The sequence below is a fragment of the Amblyomma americanum genome, chromosome 1 (genome assembly GCF_052857255.1).
Source record: "Amblyomma americanum isolate KBUSLIRL-KWMA chromosome 1, ASM5285725v1, whole genome shotgun sequence".
NCBI classification, from domain to species: Eukaryota; Metazoa; Arthropoda; class Arachnida; order Ixodida; family Ixodidae; genus Amblyomma; species Amblyomma americanum.
In genome coordinates this window covers 161,657,400-161,677,191 of record NC_135497.1, presented here as the reverse complement: position 1 = coordinate 161,677,191, position 19,792 = coordinate 161,657,400, and the positions used below count along the sequence as shown (strand labels likewise).

The 19,792-nt window shown below is 41.8% G+C and overlaps 1 protein-coding gene across 1 annotated transcript in view; it reads right to left on the bottom strand.

Moving 5' to 3' along the window:
• Positions 1-19,792, bottom strand: part of LOC144114071 (5-oxoprolinase) — a 99,867-nt gene that overhangs the window by 24,179 nt on the left and 55,896 nt on the right. The window contains exons 22-25 of the mRNA XM_077647529.1: positions 15,111-15,212; positions 13,139-13,313; positions 6,079-6,188; positions 4,024-4,245 (exon numbers count right to left, since the gene is read on the bottom strand). Of these exons, the coding sequence (XP_077503655.1) occupies positions 4,024-4,245; positions 6,079-6,188; positions 13,139-13,313; positions 15,111-15,212 (609 nt within the window). The remainder of the gene's footprint in view (positions 1-4,023; positions 4,246-6,078; positions 6,189-13,138; positions 13,314-15,110; positions 15,213-19,792) is intronic.

Below are 19,792 nucleotides of genomic sequence, written 5' to 3'. Positions count from 1 at the left end.
TGTACTGGTGTGCCACACCTAGGTGTAGAAATCAATTAAATACCTTTGAATGGGGCATTGGGTGCGTGCACATGCACACCACACACTCATACTTAACTAGCAGTTTTGTATTAAGAGTTTGTCGCACCATTTGCAGGTCTTAGGCTCATCAGATAGTAGGCTTCCATCAGTCACCTTTTCCCAAAGATATCAAAGCACGCAAAGTTTAGCTTACATATCTTACATATCTCACATAGCTCACATTTGTAGATATTTATATACAAAGCTATCAATATTCAAAATATTTTGTTATAAATTCAAATTCAGTATATCTAGGATCAACTCCATAGCAGTCTATGCAAACAATAAAACCGTTTGAGAATGCTAAAAAAAGTGCTTTTATTGACTTCCCATCTATTTTCAATTGCCTTTGGTCTTGTCCCTGCCAATACTTTTCCAAAGGTCAAGAAAGTCATCCTTGTAATGAAGATCTTACTCTGATTTACCGTTTTTATTTTGATGCCTTTTACAAAGCAGTGATGTTTCATTTGGAAAATATTCACTTTTTCAGATAATTTATATTCTAATATTGGATCTAAATAGAAAAAGGAATCTGAGTTTTCGGAGATTTTTAAGACTTAGCAGAGAAATGAGACAAATTTTTCAGAAAAACATATTACAGACTGGCTCAATAAATTACTGCCATTAATGTACAGCAGTGATGCTGAATGAGTTTTGGTTGTCTGATGAACATTGTCTTCTCTCACACTCTTCTATATACAGTCGACGACCGAATATTCGGACACCTGATTATTCGGTCATGCTTGATTATTCGGTCTTTTTCGCGGCACCGCGACGTGGCCCATAGAGCCAATGTATAAGAGCGCTTGAAATTTTGGACGCACCGGAACTGACTGCTCGGTATTTCGGACCTTGTTCACACTCGCTGCCAATACCCAAGCCGCCACATACCGTATTTACTCGCGTATTGAACCCACTTTTCTTCCAGAAAAGTTGACATCAGTTTGGGGGGAGGGTTCATTACGCAGGAAAAAAGTTATAACAGATTTTTTTCGAAGGGTCGATATCTCATATCATACCTCCGTCCGTCCGTCCTTCCTTCCGTCATCAACAAACGCTCGCGGTCAAACGCATTTGTGTTCGTGCCGCTGCTGTTAAGCATCGTTCACTTTGATGCGATCCAGCAATATAGTAGTAGCCCGTGGCGCCGGCCATTCGCGTCGAGATAATGCGAACATGCCGAACACCGGCCCTGAAGGTCAGGCGCGACCCGCCGCGGTGGCTCAGTGGTTAGAGCGCCCGACTACTCATCCGGAGTTCCCAGGTTCTAACCCGACCACGGCGGCTGCGTTTTTATGGAGGCAAAACGCTAAGGCGCCCGTGTGCTGTGCGATGTCAGTGCATGTTAAAGATCCCCAGGTGGTCGAAATTATTCCAGAGCCCTCCACAACGGCACCTCTTTCTTCCTTTCTTCTTTCACTCCCACCTTTATCCCTTCCCTTACAGTGCGGTTCAGGTGTCCAACAAATATACGAGACAGATACTGTGCCATTTCTTTTCCCCAAAAACCAATTATTATTATTATTATTATTATTATTCAGGCACGCATTTTTTACGCGAGGTTAAAAAAAAACACACAGGATGGTGACGAGTGCGTAATGCAAATGACTATGCCTTGGCACTCCCTCCGCCACCCCTCTGGCAGGAGCTCTCCTCAAAAAATAAACAAGTGGTGGTGTTATCGGTGGCAGGCAGCATCTTGGCGCGCTGCGTCCCCCCCCCCCCTTCCTTCTGGCAGGAGCTCTCCTGAAAAGATAACAAGTGATATTACTGGTGGCCGGGTGCATCTTTGCGCGCTACCAAGGTCTGCACTGCGGACGGCGCGAAAACTGAGGAACCAGCAACAAAAAGCTAAAGGCTGAAAAATGCGAATGGGTTCATAACGCGAGTAAATACGGTAATGCATACAGTAGAACCTCATTAATTCAAACTGCAGGGGAGATCGAAAACTTGATCAAACGAAACTGAATTCAAGCTTAAAGGAAGCTTTTAACTTCAGATGCGGAAATTCTGCTCGAGTCGGTACATTGCGCCCGCATGGTTTTGAATTCGTACTGTTCTTGATTGTATTCAAGAGTTCGCGGGACTCATCCGTGCAGAGTCTTTCGTCCTGGATACGGAAAGGAGCAGCAGCGAAGCGCGTGGGAGGCGTACGGCTTCACGGAAACGGCGAGCGCAGGAGGAAATGGTGGTACATTTCAAAGCGAGGTCAGCGTACCCGCGGCAAAACGCACCGCAACCCTGACTTTTCTATCGTAAAACTGTAAGCAACTAGCGTTTTGATGACAGGCAAGACGGCACCACAGAGCGCATATCGCCGGATACGATGCCGATTTCGGCTCTAGTCGCTAGGGCTAATGACGAAGGACAACGCCGACGGAGCACTAGCTTCGGCTAGCTGTTTCTCGGTTCTTATTGTTTCGCCATCTTCGCCTTCTCGTTCCAGGTCCATCGTACTGCGGGCGCAGCGCATTTCCCGCAGTCGCGTGTTTGCTTCCCAATTTAGACTTTATCCCAACCCGTGCATTCATCGGCGACATGCCGCGGGCAGCACAGCCAGGCCACGCTCATGAAAGTGGTTGCCGTCCTCGTCCGTGCATATGTCGCGGGGCGAAATTTAGTCATGAGGAGCTTTAGAATATGAGCAATACAACTGACGCCTTCCTCCGTCATATTGGTAATAAGTTCGTGATTTTTTCTGTGAAATTTGATTTTCCGGACTGCCTGATTTTTCGGTCGTTTTCGCGGTCCCTAGAGAGTCCGAAAAATCGGTCGTCGACTGTATTGCACCTTTACGCTCATTTTTGCATTGGGCACAAATACGGTGCTCTCTGCAACATCGCATTTCTCATGATGCAGCTACATCAGCTATACGAAATACGCTGTCACCTCAATTGCATCAAGTTGGCAGCTCAGATCTTACATCAGATGTCCTGTACAACATTCCAACCTCAACTTTATTTCTTTCCAGTTGCTGAAGTTAGGGTGTCGACCTGTTTGATAGATTGACCAATTTTGGAGTACGTAAATACATTTGGCAAATTTGAGCTGACACTATCCCAAGTTGTAAGTCATGTAGGAGATACGAGCACGAGCTAGTCATTTACTTGCTTGCTTCCTTTGCTTCCATTAGGAGAAGCATTCTGACTGAATAAAGCTTTACACTGCACTCTTCAAAATTTTTTAACACACAGCCTTAGAGAAGAAAACAATCATGCATAGCAAGTAGTACTTGGCAAAGTTCAAAACTTTGGTCTTCGTTAATCCTTATGAAAAGCAAGGATTAATGAAAAAATTACTACAAACTAACGCAGGAAAAAAATGCAGATTTTTCAGACTGCTGCGAGAAAAAGTGTCTGAAATTCAGATTTCTGAGTCTAAGCAAGGAAATTTTTGGTTGTAGCACGGAATATCACTGATACAAAGCTAAACGTAACAGTCAGCCTATTCCATCATAAAAAGAAAAGATAACTTTTGCAAATACTATTATACTCCTTCAGCATATAAGTAAGAGGCAGTACAGTCAGCGTCATCCTTGTGTAGAGCTCTCGATCAGTGTTCACCGAGCAGTGTTCACGGTATTCTATAAATGCTACAAGCTACGATGAGCTGTCGATTTCTAAGCAGGGAAGTGTATCGCTCGAGCACTCTACACAACAGTGATGCAAGCTTAGATGTCAGGAAAAAAGGAATACCAAAAAACATCAAAAACATGCGCAGAAATTAAAATTCTCAACTGATAATTTGAGTTGAGGGCATCAAACTTGACGTTACAAAGTATGGAATTTAATTGTGTATCAAGCTGTATATTATTCCCTCCCTGTGACAACCCTCAGACAGTATCACTAGACAAACAAACAAACAAACTAACATCAAATAGAAAAATCCCACGAAAGAAAAACGCTCCCAACAGCATTTTCAAGGAGCTGCATATAGTTTATATCTTTGATGAAACTGACCAACCTCTTTCTCATTGAGTTTGACAGTGAGGCAGATTCGTGACCCATCATCCATACGGTCCCACGCATGCAGCTCAGCTTTGCCCAACTTGCTGATGGCTGAATGGGCCACTACGCGCAGCAGGTCTCGAATAGCCACTTCTGCATTGTCCTGGACATAACCCATGTAGGCCTGCACTGCTTCCAGGCCATAATGGTCAATGAGCTCCTTAACAAGGATGATGCCCTGCAAAACAGGCAGCCATAGCTACACTTTCAAACATCATTCTATGTAGTGCATACTTTAGGCAAAACACTAAAGACTTCTAATATAGCCACTCCTGCAGATATGGTTTCGCCTGTCAGCTATTTTTTACTGTTCCTTTACAACAGTGCTTTTTTCTATTGCAGATGTAGTTAAAAGAAGCATGCATCTCAGTCCTGTTTAGTTTTTAAAGAGCATATGCTGCAAATAGACACATAAGAAATGTTACATAACAACATATATACATAAGAAATGTAAGAAATGAAAGCCAGCATTGTAAAATGTCAACTCTTGGTTGCTCATGGCAGCCAAAAATTAATCTCACAAAGTACTAAATTGTCAGTGAAAGTAAAAGCCACAAAGTGAACAAGCCGAGCCTCAGGGTGCTTGCCAACGTTTCGACAAGAGGACTTGTCTTCACCTGGGCAAAGCATTCATCATTGGCGGGGTTTAAATACAGCCTTATTTAAGCCCTATTAGGCCCTATTTAAAACCCGCCAATGATGAACGCTTTGCCAAGATGAAGACAAGTCCTCTTGTCGATATGTTAGCAAGCACCCTGAGACTTTCCCGAGAACTCTCTTGTTCACTTTGCGAGTGTCAAGAAACTACCCTCTCTCTACCATGGAGTGACAGTAATAGGTAACTGCAAATTCAGACTTTCTGAGGCTGACACAGGAATGAATAAGGCTGCAAGAATGCTGATTCACACATGCTAACACGCAGTAACTGGTTTTAACATTTTGCTCTGTACCTATTACACTGAAAAAAAAAGAGGTATCTGAGAATTACCTGGCTGAAACAAGTGTCTAAATACTGGACATATACTTATCTGCAGATATATTGCAGAAGTACTACACAAGCAGCTGATAAGTTTGATTAAAATAAATGCCATGCAGCATAAGCTGACACAACACATAAAATTAACAAATCCTTAGCAATATGGGGAACTTGTAATTCCCAAAAATGATATCTCACAACCACTCTCTTACAACCACAGTCTTACAGCCACAGTCTTACAGCCACAGTCTTATAGCCACAGTCTTACAACCACTATATATTAACCACTGTCTTACAACAAAAGGGCCTCTGGGTGACTGGCACTAATATGGAAAAGGTTTACTGTGCACAAGTTTCACGCAAGAAATGATACAAAGATTATAATAGTTCTTGAGGCTAATGAAACACACTGATGACAGAGTTGAGAACTTCTAAAGTAGAAAACTTGTCTTATGTCTTCGACTCTGGTGTTCCCCACCCAAAAGAATTAATAGCACGCTCACTTCCGCAGTAGTACCGCCAGAAGTTTTTCTCGGGCAAGAACTGATATGTGCTCAGAACTTATGGGAGTGGCAAGAGAGGAAAATATGCTGTTTACACAGCATGCCAACTTCGATTTGCGGTGGCTTCAATCAGGTCACCCCTGGACAATGGTCATAATTGCACTGTGCAGCTGGAAATTCAGTTTTTTCTACTGACCACAGGCCTGTAAATACTATATACCATCTAATTCACAATACTGCAATAAAAATATGTGCAGAGTAAAATAAATAAAAAAGAAAATCTGGTTCCAGATACTACAAGAGGCTGCAACTTGGTACTACTGTAGTAATAAAAGAACATCCCACATCTACAACAGCAGAAAAGTGTTCTTCATGAGCAAACCAAACAACAGCAGTTATGGAAAGTTTTATAGTCATATGTTGGTTAACTGTGCTTTTTTTTTCAATCTAAACTTCCATCACAACAAGTTTGAGTCGAAAAATAGAATTTGTTCTTTTCACACACACGCAGAAAACATGACTGATCATATACCTTTTGGTTGGCTGCAATTTGTGCCTGAATATCAGCCAAATTATCACGAAGGTTTCGTGTACCACTGCAGTTAGGCAAAAAGGCTGGGGCATTCAAGGCCTTGATCAGGGCTGCTCATGCAGAAAAGGAGAAAAAGAACATGAAAGGACATGCAAAATAATAAAGCAAATTTGTCAAGCAAGGTACTTAACAAATTTCATAATAAGCCAAATAAAAACCTAAATAAACTTTCAGTGTGACTAAGAACAATTCTCACATACTGTTTCATAAGTGGCAATATAGATAAATCTCCATCTAGCAAACACTGGTTTAACCGAATTTCCACAGTAACGAGATACTACCTGTTCTCCACAACAGACAAGGTTAAGGACACAAGGGACTCATTAGGATATACATACAAAAGAAGCCAACAGTCACTGAAACCAAGTAAAGCATAACGAATGTAACCTTGTTTACTAACAATAAATATTGATTACAATGAGAAATAAGTTGTGCAATCACTTTAGCGAGAAAATCTCATAGAGAGTACAAGAAAAGACAGCTAAGCCACCAGTGGGACCCAAACCCCTGACCTTCGCATGTTGCGTGCAGTGCTCTACCAACTGAGCTATGGTAACAGCTGTCTTCCCTTCTACTTTCAAGTGTATTAGTGTCCAGTTGGTACAGCACTGCACGCAACATGAGGAGGTCATGAGTTCGGGTCCCACTGGTGACGCCAGCTGTCTTTTCTTCTACTTTCCAATATATTACCTTCCATCTTCTACCATTGCACAACTAATTTCTCACATTATTCAACACACAAAAAATGCTTCCCTTGGTTTCAGTAATTATGTTTCCCTGTGCTCTCCTTCATTTCAGTAACCACTGGCTTGTTTCTTCTGTTCTACATCAAGAATAAGAAATGAATCAGTGTATAACATCAGCCTTATGCCATTCTGCCAACAAAGTCACTTGTCTGTATAAGGGCCCTGATGAGGACAGATATTGTTGAAACCTTGACAGCAAAATAGGCTGTTAATCATTTTCATTACAAGTTGACAACCATTTCTATCCTCTGGCCTTCTTCATTACACTGAATTTTTGCTCCCCATTAGCGACTCACTGACTCATGATGTATCGCACAGTATTAATCTACTACTGGGTGCTTCTGCAGCAATACAGTTTTCATGAATCTAACATAAATTTATGGTTATATTTACAAATAAAAGTAGATATCATCATGTTATACATTCACACAAAGGCAGTCGTAGTACGAGAGATAGGTGTTCACTAAGTTTTGCCTCCTGGGCGGTGCGAGAGAGAGAGGTTTATTTGCAAACAAAGGCAGAGGGCCCCTCTGCCTCTGAGTTACGACTCGACTCGCTGGCCTGCTACTCTGCACTGGGGGAGCAGTAGAGAAGAGAAAAGAAAGGTATTACTATGCTGCTATTTTTTCGTTACTTCATTTCAGTTATTAATACTGACAGCCCCCCCCCCAAAAAAGGCTACAATATGAATGAAAAAACAAAACAGTCAAAGTTCAACAGTAAAATAAGTAGTGCAAGAACAGATACATGCTGAAAAACATAGGTATACAACAGCTAATAAAAAATAGTCCCTAAACACACATATAAACAAAACAAAATGCACCATATCAGAAACCAGGACAACAGCTAGCTTCAATAAGAGCAAAATAACCCTACCTTTCTGAGCTAGTGCTATACACAAACTTATCTAAATGGTGCGGGTATTTAGTTAATGATGTGGGCAAAACAGCAGAGCCTGGAAAAGAGTTCCAATGTTTGCAGGTTCATGGAAAGTATCTAAACTTAAAACAATCATTCCATATAATCAGCAATGAAATGAACTTACTGTAGTGGTACCTTCATGTTTCATTGGCTTTGATTTCAAAGTAATCTGATTTGTTCATTTTGAAAAAATTGTTAATACATAATGAGGTAAACGGCCTTCAGTCTTTCGTACCTGGTTCTGGCTTCTAGCATCAGTAGTGGAGCTTGTTCACAGAGTTCTGCCTTAAGAGTGGTTGTGGCGGTATTTATTATATAGACAAACCTCGCAGCAAGTCACTGTATCCTATCAAGCTTGAGACAATTGGTTGCAGTGTGAGGATCCCATACTAATTTAGTGAATTCAATTACCATTCTAACATGAGTTTCGTATGCGAGGCACTTTATATCCGGAGTAGCATTGTGCACAGTGAGTCTCAGGTACCATGGTGGTTTAGAAGCTTTGGAAATTACGTTTTTGAATATGCGCATTTCATTGTAGGTCTGGTGTAAATGTTATGCCTAGGTATTTCTATTGATCAACTCGTTCGAGTATGCACCCATTAATTGGATAATTTAAGAAAATTTTTCTTTCTAGTTACCAATATGAACACCGACTTTTTCAAGTTTAAACTCAATCTACCAGTCATCACACCACTTTAATATTCTTTGAAAGTTTGAATTTAATTCTATCTGATCATCACTTGCATTTATTTTACTGTATACAACATGCAGTCGTCAGCAAAAAGTCTTAATGAAACCAGAGTGCTATTTTGTAGATTATTAATAAAAATCGAAATAGCAGTGTGCCTAAGAAGCTACCTTGCAGCACTCCAGAAATGACAGGATGGTTTTTCACAATGACAACCTCTAAATGTTACATATTGCTCATGAGATGATATATACGAGAAAAACCTTTTGTGAGCATGATTTTTAAAGACTGAACTAACCTTATGTAACAAACTTCAATGCGACACTTTATCAAATGCTGTCACAAAGTCAAGGCATACGATGTCTGTTTGACCACAGGAATTGATTGTTTCTGCAAGGCCATGAACTATATCCATGAGTTGGACAACTTTGGAGAGTCCCCTTCGGAAGCAATGCTTACGATAATGTAGGATATCATGATGATCGAGATAGGTAAGTAGATGCTTGGATATGATGTGCTCAAGTAATTATGAAGCTGTACTAAAGAGACAATTGGACGATGATTGATAACAGAAGTATTTTCGCTTTTATGGACCCGTATAACTATCGCTCGTTTCCAGTCAGAGGGGAAACTCCACTACTAAGAGATGACTGAAAAATTTTTGCCCCAGTATTTAGAGGCTTATTCAGTGCACCTGTACACTTGTTAGGGATACAATCTGAGCCTTGGAGCCGAGCCTGGATATGTCCAGCCCAGCTATTTCAAATAATTGACTATTGAGTTACACCTGGATAAATGAAATTGATCTGCAATTTTTGTTACATGCAGGTTTTACGTTGCATCCAGTTCTCGCGTGAAACCTCAAAAGGACTGTGCAGAACAGAAACCAAAATTAAAAATAAATGCTATGAAATGGCCTAACAAACATTCATAGTAAACCAACATTACTCAAAGCCGTAAATATAGAGAGATATTTCACAACTGTGTTGATAACACAAGTGCAGCAGCAGCTGCCACCATCCGCACTGCGGATGGTACGAAGCTGCTACTCACCAGGTGGAGAAAGTGGGGGGGGGGGAGGCGGTAGCACTCGCCGTCCCCGTTCCCGTCGTATGTCTGTTGTGGCGCCTGAATCGTGAAAGCAATCGAGTGGTGGCAATGATGGGCATGCACTGCTTGTCTCGTGCCTTCTTTGCTACGTCCTGTTTTTTTAACACGACAGCGTTAAGTAAAAATACCCTCAGAAACTGGTTTCTTGCCTCGCATTGCATGTACTCCCCGCCGTCCCCGTTTCCTGTCGTATGCCTGTTGTGGCGCCTGAATCGTGCAAGCAACCGAATGGTGGCAATGATGGGCACACACTGCTCATTCCGTGCCTTCTTTGCTACGTCCTGTTTTTAAACACAACAGAGTTAAGTAAAAATACCCTCTGCTTTCTGGCCTCACGTTGCAGGCACTCCTCGCCGTCCCCGTTCCCGTCGCATGTCTGCTGTGGCGGCTGTATCGTGCAAGCAACCGAGTGGTGGAAATGATGGGCACGTACTGCTCGTCTTGTGCTTTCTTCGCTACATCCTGTTTTTTAACACGATAGCGTTAAGGAGCTCGAGCTGCAGAAAATTCGGCGTCGGTGTCGCTGACAGTGAGCGAAAAATCCCAGAAAAATATCCTCAGAAGCAACCTAGGAGGCAGGTGGGCCACCTAGGCCACGTGACCTTGCAGCAGCATCACAACGTGCCTGCCAGATTGTGAGCAAACTGCCCACTACGGCAGTTGGCAGCTAAATTAATGATTGGTCTCTCGGGAAAAGCAACCTGGGTCGCACAAGTCCCAGCAATGGTAGCACCTGTCATCCCCGGAGCAGTGACGCATCACTTAACCGCTGCACCACTGCGTAAGACATGGTATGAGGAGTCTCAGGGATCTATGAATGTACTAATGTAGAGAATGACCAATTCTGTGTCATACCCTTAAGGCGGAGCTTAAGTGCCCCCGGCAGTTTTTGTGCTGCTTTTGGACATGAGGTGTTGTAATGCCAATTGGTGTGATGCTACAAAAGTAAAAGCTGCGGAAACTGCTGCATTTGCCACGGACATGCGCTGATCGCATGTTGTGTCAATTGCGTTCGCTCGTTGCATTCCTCTTATTGCAGTTCGTGTTTTATCGACATGAATTCGAGTGTTTTGGCCTAATTTCAAGTAACATAGCACTAGTTATAGATAGTCAGCGTGGCAAGTTCATTATAGTAAGGTCGACCGCCGCAACACTTTCGTAACATGCAGTTAAAAAATACACGCGCTTCAATAGGGGTGGCGTTGGGGAATTGAGAAACTTCATAATACCAAGAAATTCGCTACAAGGAGGTTCGTTACATCCATGTTTAACTGTACTGAACTCACATATTAGCCCCTTGAAAATCCTATGTACAAGTATAGGAAAGTCGTGTTGTACACAGAACTCTAATTTCACTGGTCATTTGATATACTGAACAACGTGCCGTGCCACTGCAAGTGGAGTGTCTCCTAGTGGCGCTCTTCGATGCCTTTTCGCATGTAGAGATGGGTTTGTTGCATGGCCTTGGACACTTGCTGGCAGCAACCGTGGTACAAAGTAAACAACAGGTGTGGATGGGGAGTGGCCTTTGGTCACTTGTACTCGTTTTCCATTCTACAGTGCTATCATACAGGGAAGCCAACTTAACAAAAGCCTATAGGTGGCCCTAGCCTGGTGTGTTTCACTGCCAAATGAGTTGGGGTGTGCCTTAATTTGACAGAATACTCCATTTATAGTATACTAGTAAAGATTAGGCATCTCATGATATGTAGCGGCTAGTTCCAAAGCACTGTGGGTTCAAGGAGAAGCAGTTTAGGCCTGGCAACACCCAGCAAGGAGTATGTTGCCAGCACGCAGGTGGATGGCATGTCGCTGCAAGAAGTACGTCGCTAGCAGGGGCGCAATGTACTCTTGTTTCTAGGTTACTGATAAGCATATCTATTGCCAATTTTATATATATAGAATAATTGATGTATCGCACTATTTTGCGATCTCCTTCGAGTTAGATAAATCTGGGTTCGACTATAGCAGATTTTGAATACCTTATCCGTCAATTTGTAAATCAGGAAATGGAGGTCTTTGAGTTTCATCTTTAAAAGAAGGCAATACACCATTATCATGAATGTGAACAGATGAAAAATACAAATTAAAATCTTCAGCACGCTTAGGGGAATTCTCTATTTCAGCAGGATGCCTAGCAGTAAATGAGTTGATATAATGCCAGAATCTATCAGATGACTCATGAAGGAATTTCGTAAATGTCACAATATAAAACCCCTATATTGATTCCTTAAGAAGCCGCTAAAACCTCTTCTCATGTGGCTAAATACAAAGTTTATTTTTGGGGTTAGGGTTGAGTGAAAATGCTTTTGCAGATATCACAGATCCCATTACTAATAATGGGACCGACAAAAGCTACATTCAAATGAAAGTCTGCAGTGTCCTCATTCCCAGCAACACGTGAATCTCCAATATAGCCCCAACCATTGAAAATACACTTCTGCCACCAGTACACAAGCTAGTCTCTGCATGCCAGTGTAGAAGAATGAGAATGGTTGTTGAACCACTAACGGCACACTAATGGTGGCCTCTTCTTCAGATTCAAGCACCATTCAGATGTTCCTTTATACTAGGAAACAACCAGAAGTCCACTAAACTGTGGTCTGGGCTGAAAGGTGGGTGAGGCAAAGCAGCCGTTTTCCTTATTCCATAACAGCACGCAGAGACTAATGCAACAGTAGTGGAAGTGCACTGCTGGTGGCAAAAACCATATCAAAAAGTGATATGCTCCTCAGAGAAAGGACATCCCAAACTTCTATTTGAATTGTAATATCTTCCCATTCCATCCCCTAACTTTTTTAAAAAGGCACTGCCTAGAGGCAAAACTGAGTAAACACCCATCATAACATGGCACTTTGCTGGTGCACTGAAATGTGGTGCTGTGGACTGCCTGCTGCTAAGGTGCACCATGCAGCAACAGCAACAATTTAAGCAACAATGGTTTCACTGGTGCTGCACTAAGCCTACTGTCTCACTGTTAACAGCACATGTTAAGTTATGAAATGCCTCAAAAACAACGTTTTCACGTGATGCAACCAATTTCTTTAAATAGCTTCAAGTGCATACTAAATACAAGGTTATCACATGCAGGCACAAAATTAAGACAGCACTAACATCACATGCACCAACTACAAGAATAAGTATCCCCTGAAATAAAACACTGATGTTTTCAGTATACTATATCCACTGCCATTAATACAGTAGCTATCTCATGAAGGACCTTATGCATGTTGCAAGGCTGACTCAGTTGCATGAAATTGGCTTGTGACAGCTTGTCATACATGACGTCTAATAAATAAAAGGCACTGGTACTGCTTTCAAAGCAAAAAAATTAGGTCTCAATAAAATAGATAACTTCTTTAATATTCGGAAACATCCACCCATCATCATCTCTTCTGCTGTGGCACCTTTCATTTTAATGTAATACCCCCAAAAATTCGAGTTCTTTAAGGTAATAAAGAGAGTACTCAGGGTCTTGTTGCAAGCTCCGCAAAGCAAGCCCCCAAAAATCTGCATAAGCAAGATCACTTACCTTCTTGCTGAAAGACTCCAGCCTGGACAACTTTGAAAGAGACAAATGTGGCTCCTTCTTCAAGGATGGTGTGTGAGTGAGCTGGCATTGAGCCTGGTGCTATGCCACCAATATCAGCGTGGTGGCCACGGTTGGCAACAAAGAAGACAGGACGTGGCTCATCCTTGTAGAAAACCTAAGTGACGAGAGCATTAGATGCATAGACTGAAAGAAAATTACTACTACAGGTAAGGACACAGTGTTTGCCTCACACATCAGGCATGGTGCTCTTTAGCTAATCTGCTCTTGCGCCATTAAAATCAAACCATCATCACCAAGCCTCCAATGGCCAAGGATCACTGAAGGGATCAACCAACAATGCCTCAGCCCTTTTGAAGTTATGCCGCAAAATATGGTGCAAAATAGTCATCATCTCTATTCTATGAATACAAATCAAGAAATACGTGTATGCAGAAACATGCACTACCAGGATGGCTAATGAATCTCTAAAAATGATCCTGATTAAGCCTCATGTTCTGAATGATAGTTCAACATGAACAAGCGCTAGTGGTAACTGCTGGCCACACTGCACTGCATGCTGATAAGGCAGCTTAACATTTCCATGTTATTTTTTTTTGTACTATGGCACAAACTTATGTAAATTGTGAGGTTTAATGTCCCAAAGTGACACATGGGCTATGAGAAACACCACAGTGGAGGCCTCCGGATAATTTAGACCAACCGGGGCTCTATAACACACGCTGACATCACACAGAACACGATTCTTTTCTTGAATTTAACCTCCATCAAAATACGGGAATCAAACCTGCAACCTTGGGATCAGCAGCCAAACTCCAAAGTCAATGAGCCACGGCAAGCGGGTTGCACACACTTTGGTTATAGTAGACGGTTGCAATTAGTGACCACTTTAAAAGCAGTGAACATTATAGATTTTATAACCGTGCACAGTTTGCAAACAAATAATGAAAGTAGCTTGACATCCAACATTTAATCAATGCTTGAGGCCAAGAATACAACACCAAGTGAAGCATCACACATGCCAAATATTGAAATTAATAAAAAGGAATATACCACAATGTTACAAGCTGAAAATCTACAGAGTGATTTTTTTGTAACCTATACAGATTTTTATTTTAAGAACTGTGAGATATCAGTGCCATCTGTTGAGATGTGGACTGTACAGCAGGCAGACATTACGTACCTCATATGGATCAATTATCAGACAATCAACTTAAATTAGCTAATAAACTTTTTTATTTTTGATTTTAGGGGGAAAGATCATGTTTCAAAATTGATGGCTGTCTACATCGAAGGTGAGCCCTGTTTTTAAATTTTCATTATCAGCAACGTGGTTCGCAATATCGGACGTCAAAAATACACATTTGAAAGCTCATTGAGTTGGCTTTCCTGCATGGCATAGTTATAAAATGGAGTCTCTCGCACTTGTTATGCATCAAATACAAATGCAGTTGGTGTATTTGATGATGTAAAAAAAAGTTAAATTGATTTCGGTGACGATGCGCAGCGACATCATTTTATAAATATGCAACGCGGGAAAGCCAACTCAATGAGCATTCAAATGTGTATTTTTGACGTTCAATATTTTGAACCAGACTGCGAATAAAAATTTAAAGACAGGGCCCACCTTTGATGTTGACAGCCATTTATTTCACAATATAACCTTTCCCCCTAAATTAAAAATAATAAATCTTATTAGTTAATCAACCATCTAATTATTCATCCATATGAGGTACATTAAGTTCACCTGGCTGTAAAATCCAGCTCAACAGACAGCACTGATGTATCTCCCACAGTTTTTAAAATAAATATCTGTGAAAGAAACGCTACAGTTATGCCAAAAAATGCAGTTAAAATTACATGAGGCAAAACACACATTACTGTTTTTGCATGACCACCAGTGCCTCACTATACATTCTTTCTAACATGAACACATATAAGCAAGTCAACATACCGGGGTGATGATTGTGAGATCAGGTAAATGGCTGCCACCAGCATGAGGATGATTTGACAGGAGCACATCACCAGGTGCAAGGTTATCGCCCAACATCATCATCTGCAAGAGTTTAAGTACCAAATGTTGTCAGACACCAAAACTAAAGTAAAATTCTGTGCAGAGCCTCCAACTAACACACATAATTTGCAAGCTCAGTCAATGGCTACATTTAGGTGTTGCAAGGCAAGCTTTGTGAAATATGCAAGTATGCACAAAAAAGGAATTAAAATGCACAATGTATGAATTCATCTTTTTACACTATATTACAGCATTGAAAAGCTGAAATCCTATCATCTCACAGCCATTCTTTGATCAGCAAATAAACATAAGCTAACCAAACCCGCTCATGTAGAGTACACTTTAAATTAAATGAGGCTGCTGCAAAGCGGTGGAGACAACTGCGAAAAACAGGTGAAAGAAGAATGAAACATTAAAAACACATGGCAGGAGCAAGAACAGCTTAAAGCATTGCCTAAAAATATCCCAGAGGGTAACACATATTATGCACAATATTATGCATACTATCATTGAACAAGATGGCAAAACAGAAGGTAAAAAGCATAAACAGACAGATTCATTCACAACACATTTAGAACTTACATCTATTCCTGGACTACTTGCAGTCAGTGGGCAAGTTTTAAATCAGAAATTTTTGTGTCGGCTTTTGAACTATCCATCATGGCCCTAAGACTAAGCACAAACTTAACAACTGCACAAATACAGATTTCACATCAACACGGTTTATGTTTCGATCTCTTTATATGTAATCTGTGAATGGAATCCGCACTCCCAAGAGAATATTAACTTGGCATCTATCAACACACTCCTTGTGAACTAACCTTTCAATCTACACTAACTTTTCAGCATAAACAAAATCTGAACACTTCCAAATCCCAAGTCTTGGTAGCATGAAAAACGGTGGCAAGGAACAACTTGCCTTCAAACAATAGTCACTGATCATTGCACTAACTGGGTAAACAGGAAGAGATTGCTTATAAACTAAGTGATTTAGAAAAATGAGAACAATGTGCTTTTTACATCACCATGTGGGAGCAAACTATTCATCTCAATAAACCCTAACTAGCTGTCTGCAGGGCTTTTGTAACATAAGCTTCTCAGAATAAATAACACCAAGCATGACAGCACAGCTAATAGGATTGTATTTAAGCTGTCCGAGAAGAACACAGAAAAAAAAGAGCATGATGCATCATACATGATTAACAATGCGACAGCTGCAATGATCAAAAGCAAAAAAAAAAAAGGATACAATCAGGGTTTGATCACTCACAAGTAGCACAGCTAAGGCATCTTACTTACAGTAAATTTGGTTTCAGTCAATAAATGCCAATGCAGAATGTTAATAAAGAGCCACCTGCAGCCCATCCTAACAATGCAGGCACATTCCTAAAACTAGGGACCCTACCAAACAACCAAACAGCAGCAACATCCTTAGACCTACTTTGTGTCATTTACATAAGCACTAAATAATCTAAAATATTTCATTTTCTTATGAGCCGATTTTATTTTTAGGCTTCAAAAGTATAATCCATGAACTTTTCAGTTGATTTGTTTGCTCAGGGAAGCTTTGTCATTACGCATACTGCATTTGACATGCTGTTTTCTCCCTTAGACAAGCTTCCCTATTGGGTGAAGAGGAATGTGTATTACCCTAGCAGAACTTCAAGGTAGAGCAAACTGAAATTTGTGTTCACACTCTGCTCAATAACTTGTGCTAGAAGGTAAATATGCAGCAAGCAGTAAGTATGTACTAATCAAGCCCTCTTGGAATTTCAGCCTAGAAAAGCAGGGTCAAGGAAACACCAAAGTTTGCTTAACTAAAAAGAAGCTACCAACATATTAGCACCAACCAATAGCACCTTGCGTGAAGCCATTACATATTCTTGCTATTCAGGTCTGCCTACTACACTTCAAACAAAATAAAATCAAATAAAAAAGTCTTTTTCAGCTTTATAAGCCATATCATGACAAAATATTAAAGGTTTTTTCTTTTTTTTTTACCACAGTGCACAGAGCATGAAGCATCGACTACTATGTCAGCCTTGAGGCTTCAACATTGTAGATCTATGGTAATGAATAACTTATGCTGGCAAAAAAACTAAAAGAATTATTAAAAATTTTCAAAAGTAAATTACTTATACAACAGCTGCATAACCACCATATGTAGTTACCGTATTTACTCGAATGTAATGCGAGTTTTTTTACCGAAAGTAGAAAGGAAATCTCACCCCCCGCGTTACAATCGAATACTAGGTTTAAAAACGCTATGAAGAGCACCAAACACACACTATTAAAATCATTTCATGTGTCAAATGTGTGCATTGATCGTACTGGTCATTCGAAATCACACACTCAAACCATTACCCCCTGTTCAGGGGGTAATGCTCCAACTCGCCAGTTAACCAGTACGCGAACCACAGGTCACAACTACTAGGACAAAGCGGACACTTAATCGCAAACGAAAAAAAACAAAAAACGACGCCAGTGAGAACAAGCCAACAAGAGTAGACGCCAGCTAGAGTCACTGGCGCGATGAGAGGGCGCCACCTCTTCACGAATGCTCGCAACCTGTAGCAAGGTTGTGTGGCCTCCGTGACCACAAAATCAAACAGCCATCTCGGAGGCACCGAGCGCTCGCAATCGCCGCCAAGACGCCAGCAAAGGAGCGAGCGATCCCACCGCCACCTGTCTGTTAATCCTTGCAACTGATGCAAAAACCTGGCCACGTGACTAACAGGCAGCAGGGCATGGAGCAGCGTGCTTTGTTTGCTCTTTCTCGTGTTTGGTGCCAGTGCGTGTAGCTGTGCGTCCCGTGCTTCGAGTCTTAGGCCTATCCCCATCAAATGGTCGAGTTGTCTTCAAGTGGAATGGCGTGCTCACGCGCTCAGTATACAGCTGGCTTCAAGCGCAACGCTATTCTTCTTGCTGAGAAAGTGGGAAATTCAGCGGCTGCAAGACATCTGGACGTCAACGAATCAACAATCAGGGGATGGAGGAAACATTGCGAGGAATTGTTTAACTACAACAGCCTGCGAAAAGGCTTTCGGGGGCCCAAGAAAGGCCGCTTCCCGGAGTTGGAGCGTCGCCTTGCAGAGTTCATTAGCGAGCAACGTTCCCAACTACTTGGAGTAAGCATTGAAATGCTTCATTGCAAAGCACAGGAGCTTGCGCGGGACACGAGTTTGACCCAAAACCAGTTTAAGGCATCACAAGGCTGGGTGCAGAAGTTTATGCGATGGGCCGGGTTCTCCCTTCGACGCATGACTTCTATTTGCCAGAAGCTGCCCGGGGACTTCGAATCAAAACTTCGAGAGTTCCAGCGCCACGTCATCGATCTTCGTCACTCTACCAACATGCTACTTGGACATATCGGCAATGCCGACCAGACCACCGTGTATCTGGACATGCCTATGTCCAGAACAGTGCACAAGTCTGGTGAGCATGAAGTTCGCCTTAGAAGCACAGGCAACGAAAAAAATCGGATTACCTTTATGCTGGCATGTTTGGCTGACGGCCGCAAGCTCCCTCCATTCATCATTTTTCGCCAGAAGACGATCCCGAAGGAAACTTTCCCGAAAGACGTTATCGTGCGCTGTCACGAAAAAGGTTGGATGGACTCTAATCTTGTCATAGATTGGATTCAAAGCGTGTGGGACCGAAGGTCAGGCGCATTGCTGCATCCGGAACCAATATTGGTTCTGGACTCTTTCCGAGGTCACCTGACACCCGGCGTCAAACAAAAGCTACAACGTGACCGAACGCATCTCGTTATTCGGTCATTCCAGCTCCTATAGGTGGCGCGGCGGCAGTGCGACATGGTGGACGAGGCAGTGATGGCGCCGATGCCATAGCGTGCGTCTCTACAAAGCAAAGCGGCTTCTTGACGTTGTGGCACCTCTGGTGCAATTTTTAGAGTCTAGATAAGCAGCAGTAAATGATTCTTGGTTATTAATAAGATCCTACGCTTGAGTTTGGCTGCATTACAGGCTCAAAATAAATTTTTATCGATATGAGCATGGAATCGCTAGTTCGCAAGTGCCGCGCGCGAAAACCCCGTCGGCGTTGAAACTTGCGAACTCAGCATGATGAAGTGCGACGAACATTTTAAAGTGTAATTTTTTGCGCGTTCACTTTCTTCTTCTTTCGGCACTCACCCAAAAGCGCAAATAAACTACTTTAATGACCCAGAAAGTCTGATGCTATATTTCGTGCCTACACGAGTGTGGCCCTTACTCGTGTAAATACGGTATGTGTATTTATTGCGTGCTGATATTATGACACAACTGAAAACAAAAATAAAAAATCAGCAGTTGGTAACACTGACCATGGTCCGCAGCGTAATGTTACAACACTTACCAATTACAACAGTGATCAAAATCAACTTTTTAATGTTCGACTGCATCAAACAAGCCAGAAACGTCAAAATCCTTGACCCTACAATTTCGACGGGTGATTGACTGCTTCTCTACGTAAACAGAAAAGTTTCACCAGTATCTACATTTTCTCACGGAGGAATTCTGTTCGGTGACCCTGAATGTGGGCGGTAGCTTTACTGCAGATTTAATTGCATCCGATTATAGTCCGTCTGCAGTGTACGTTGGTCACATATGCGGTAAAAAAAG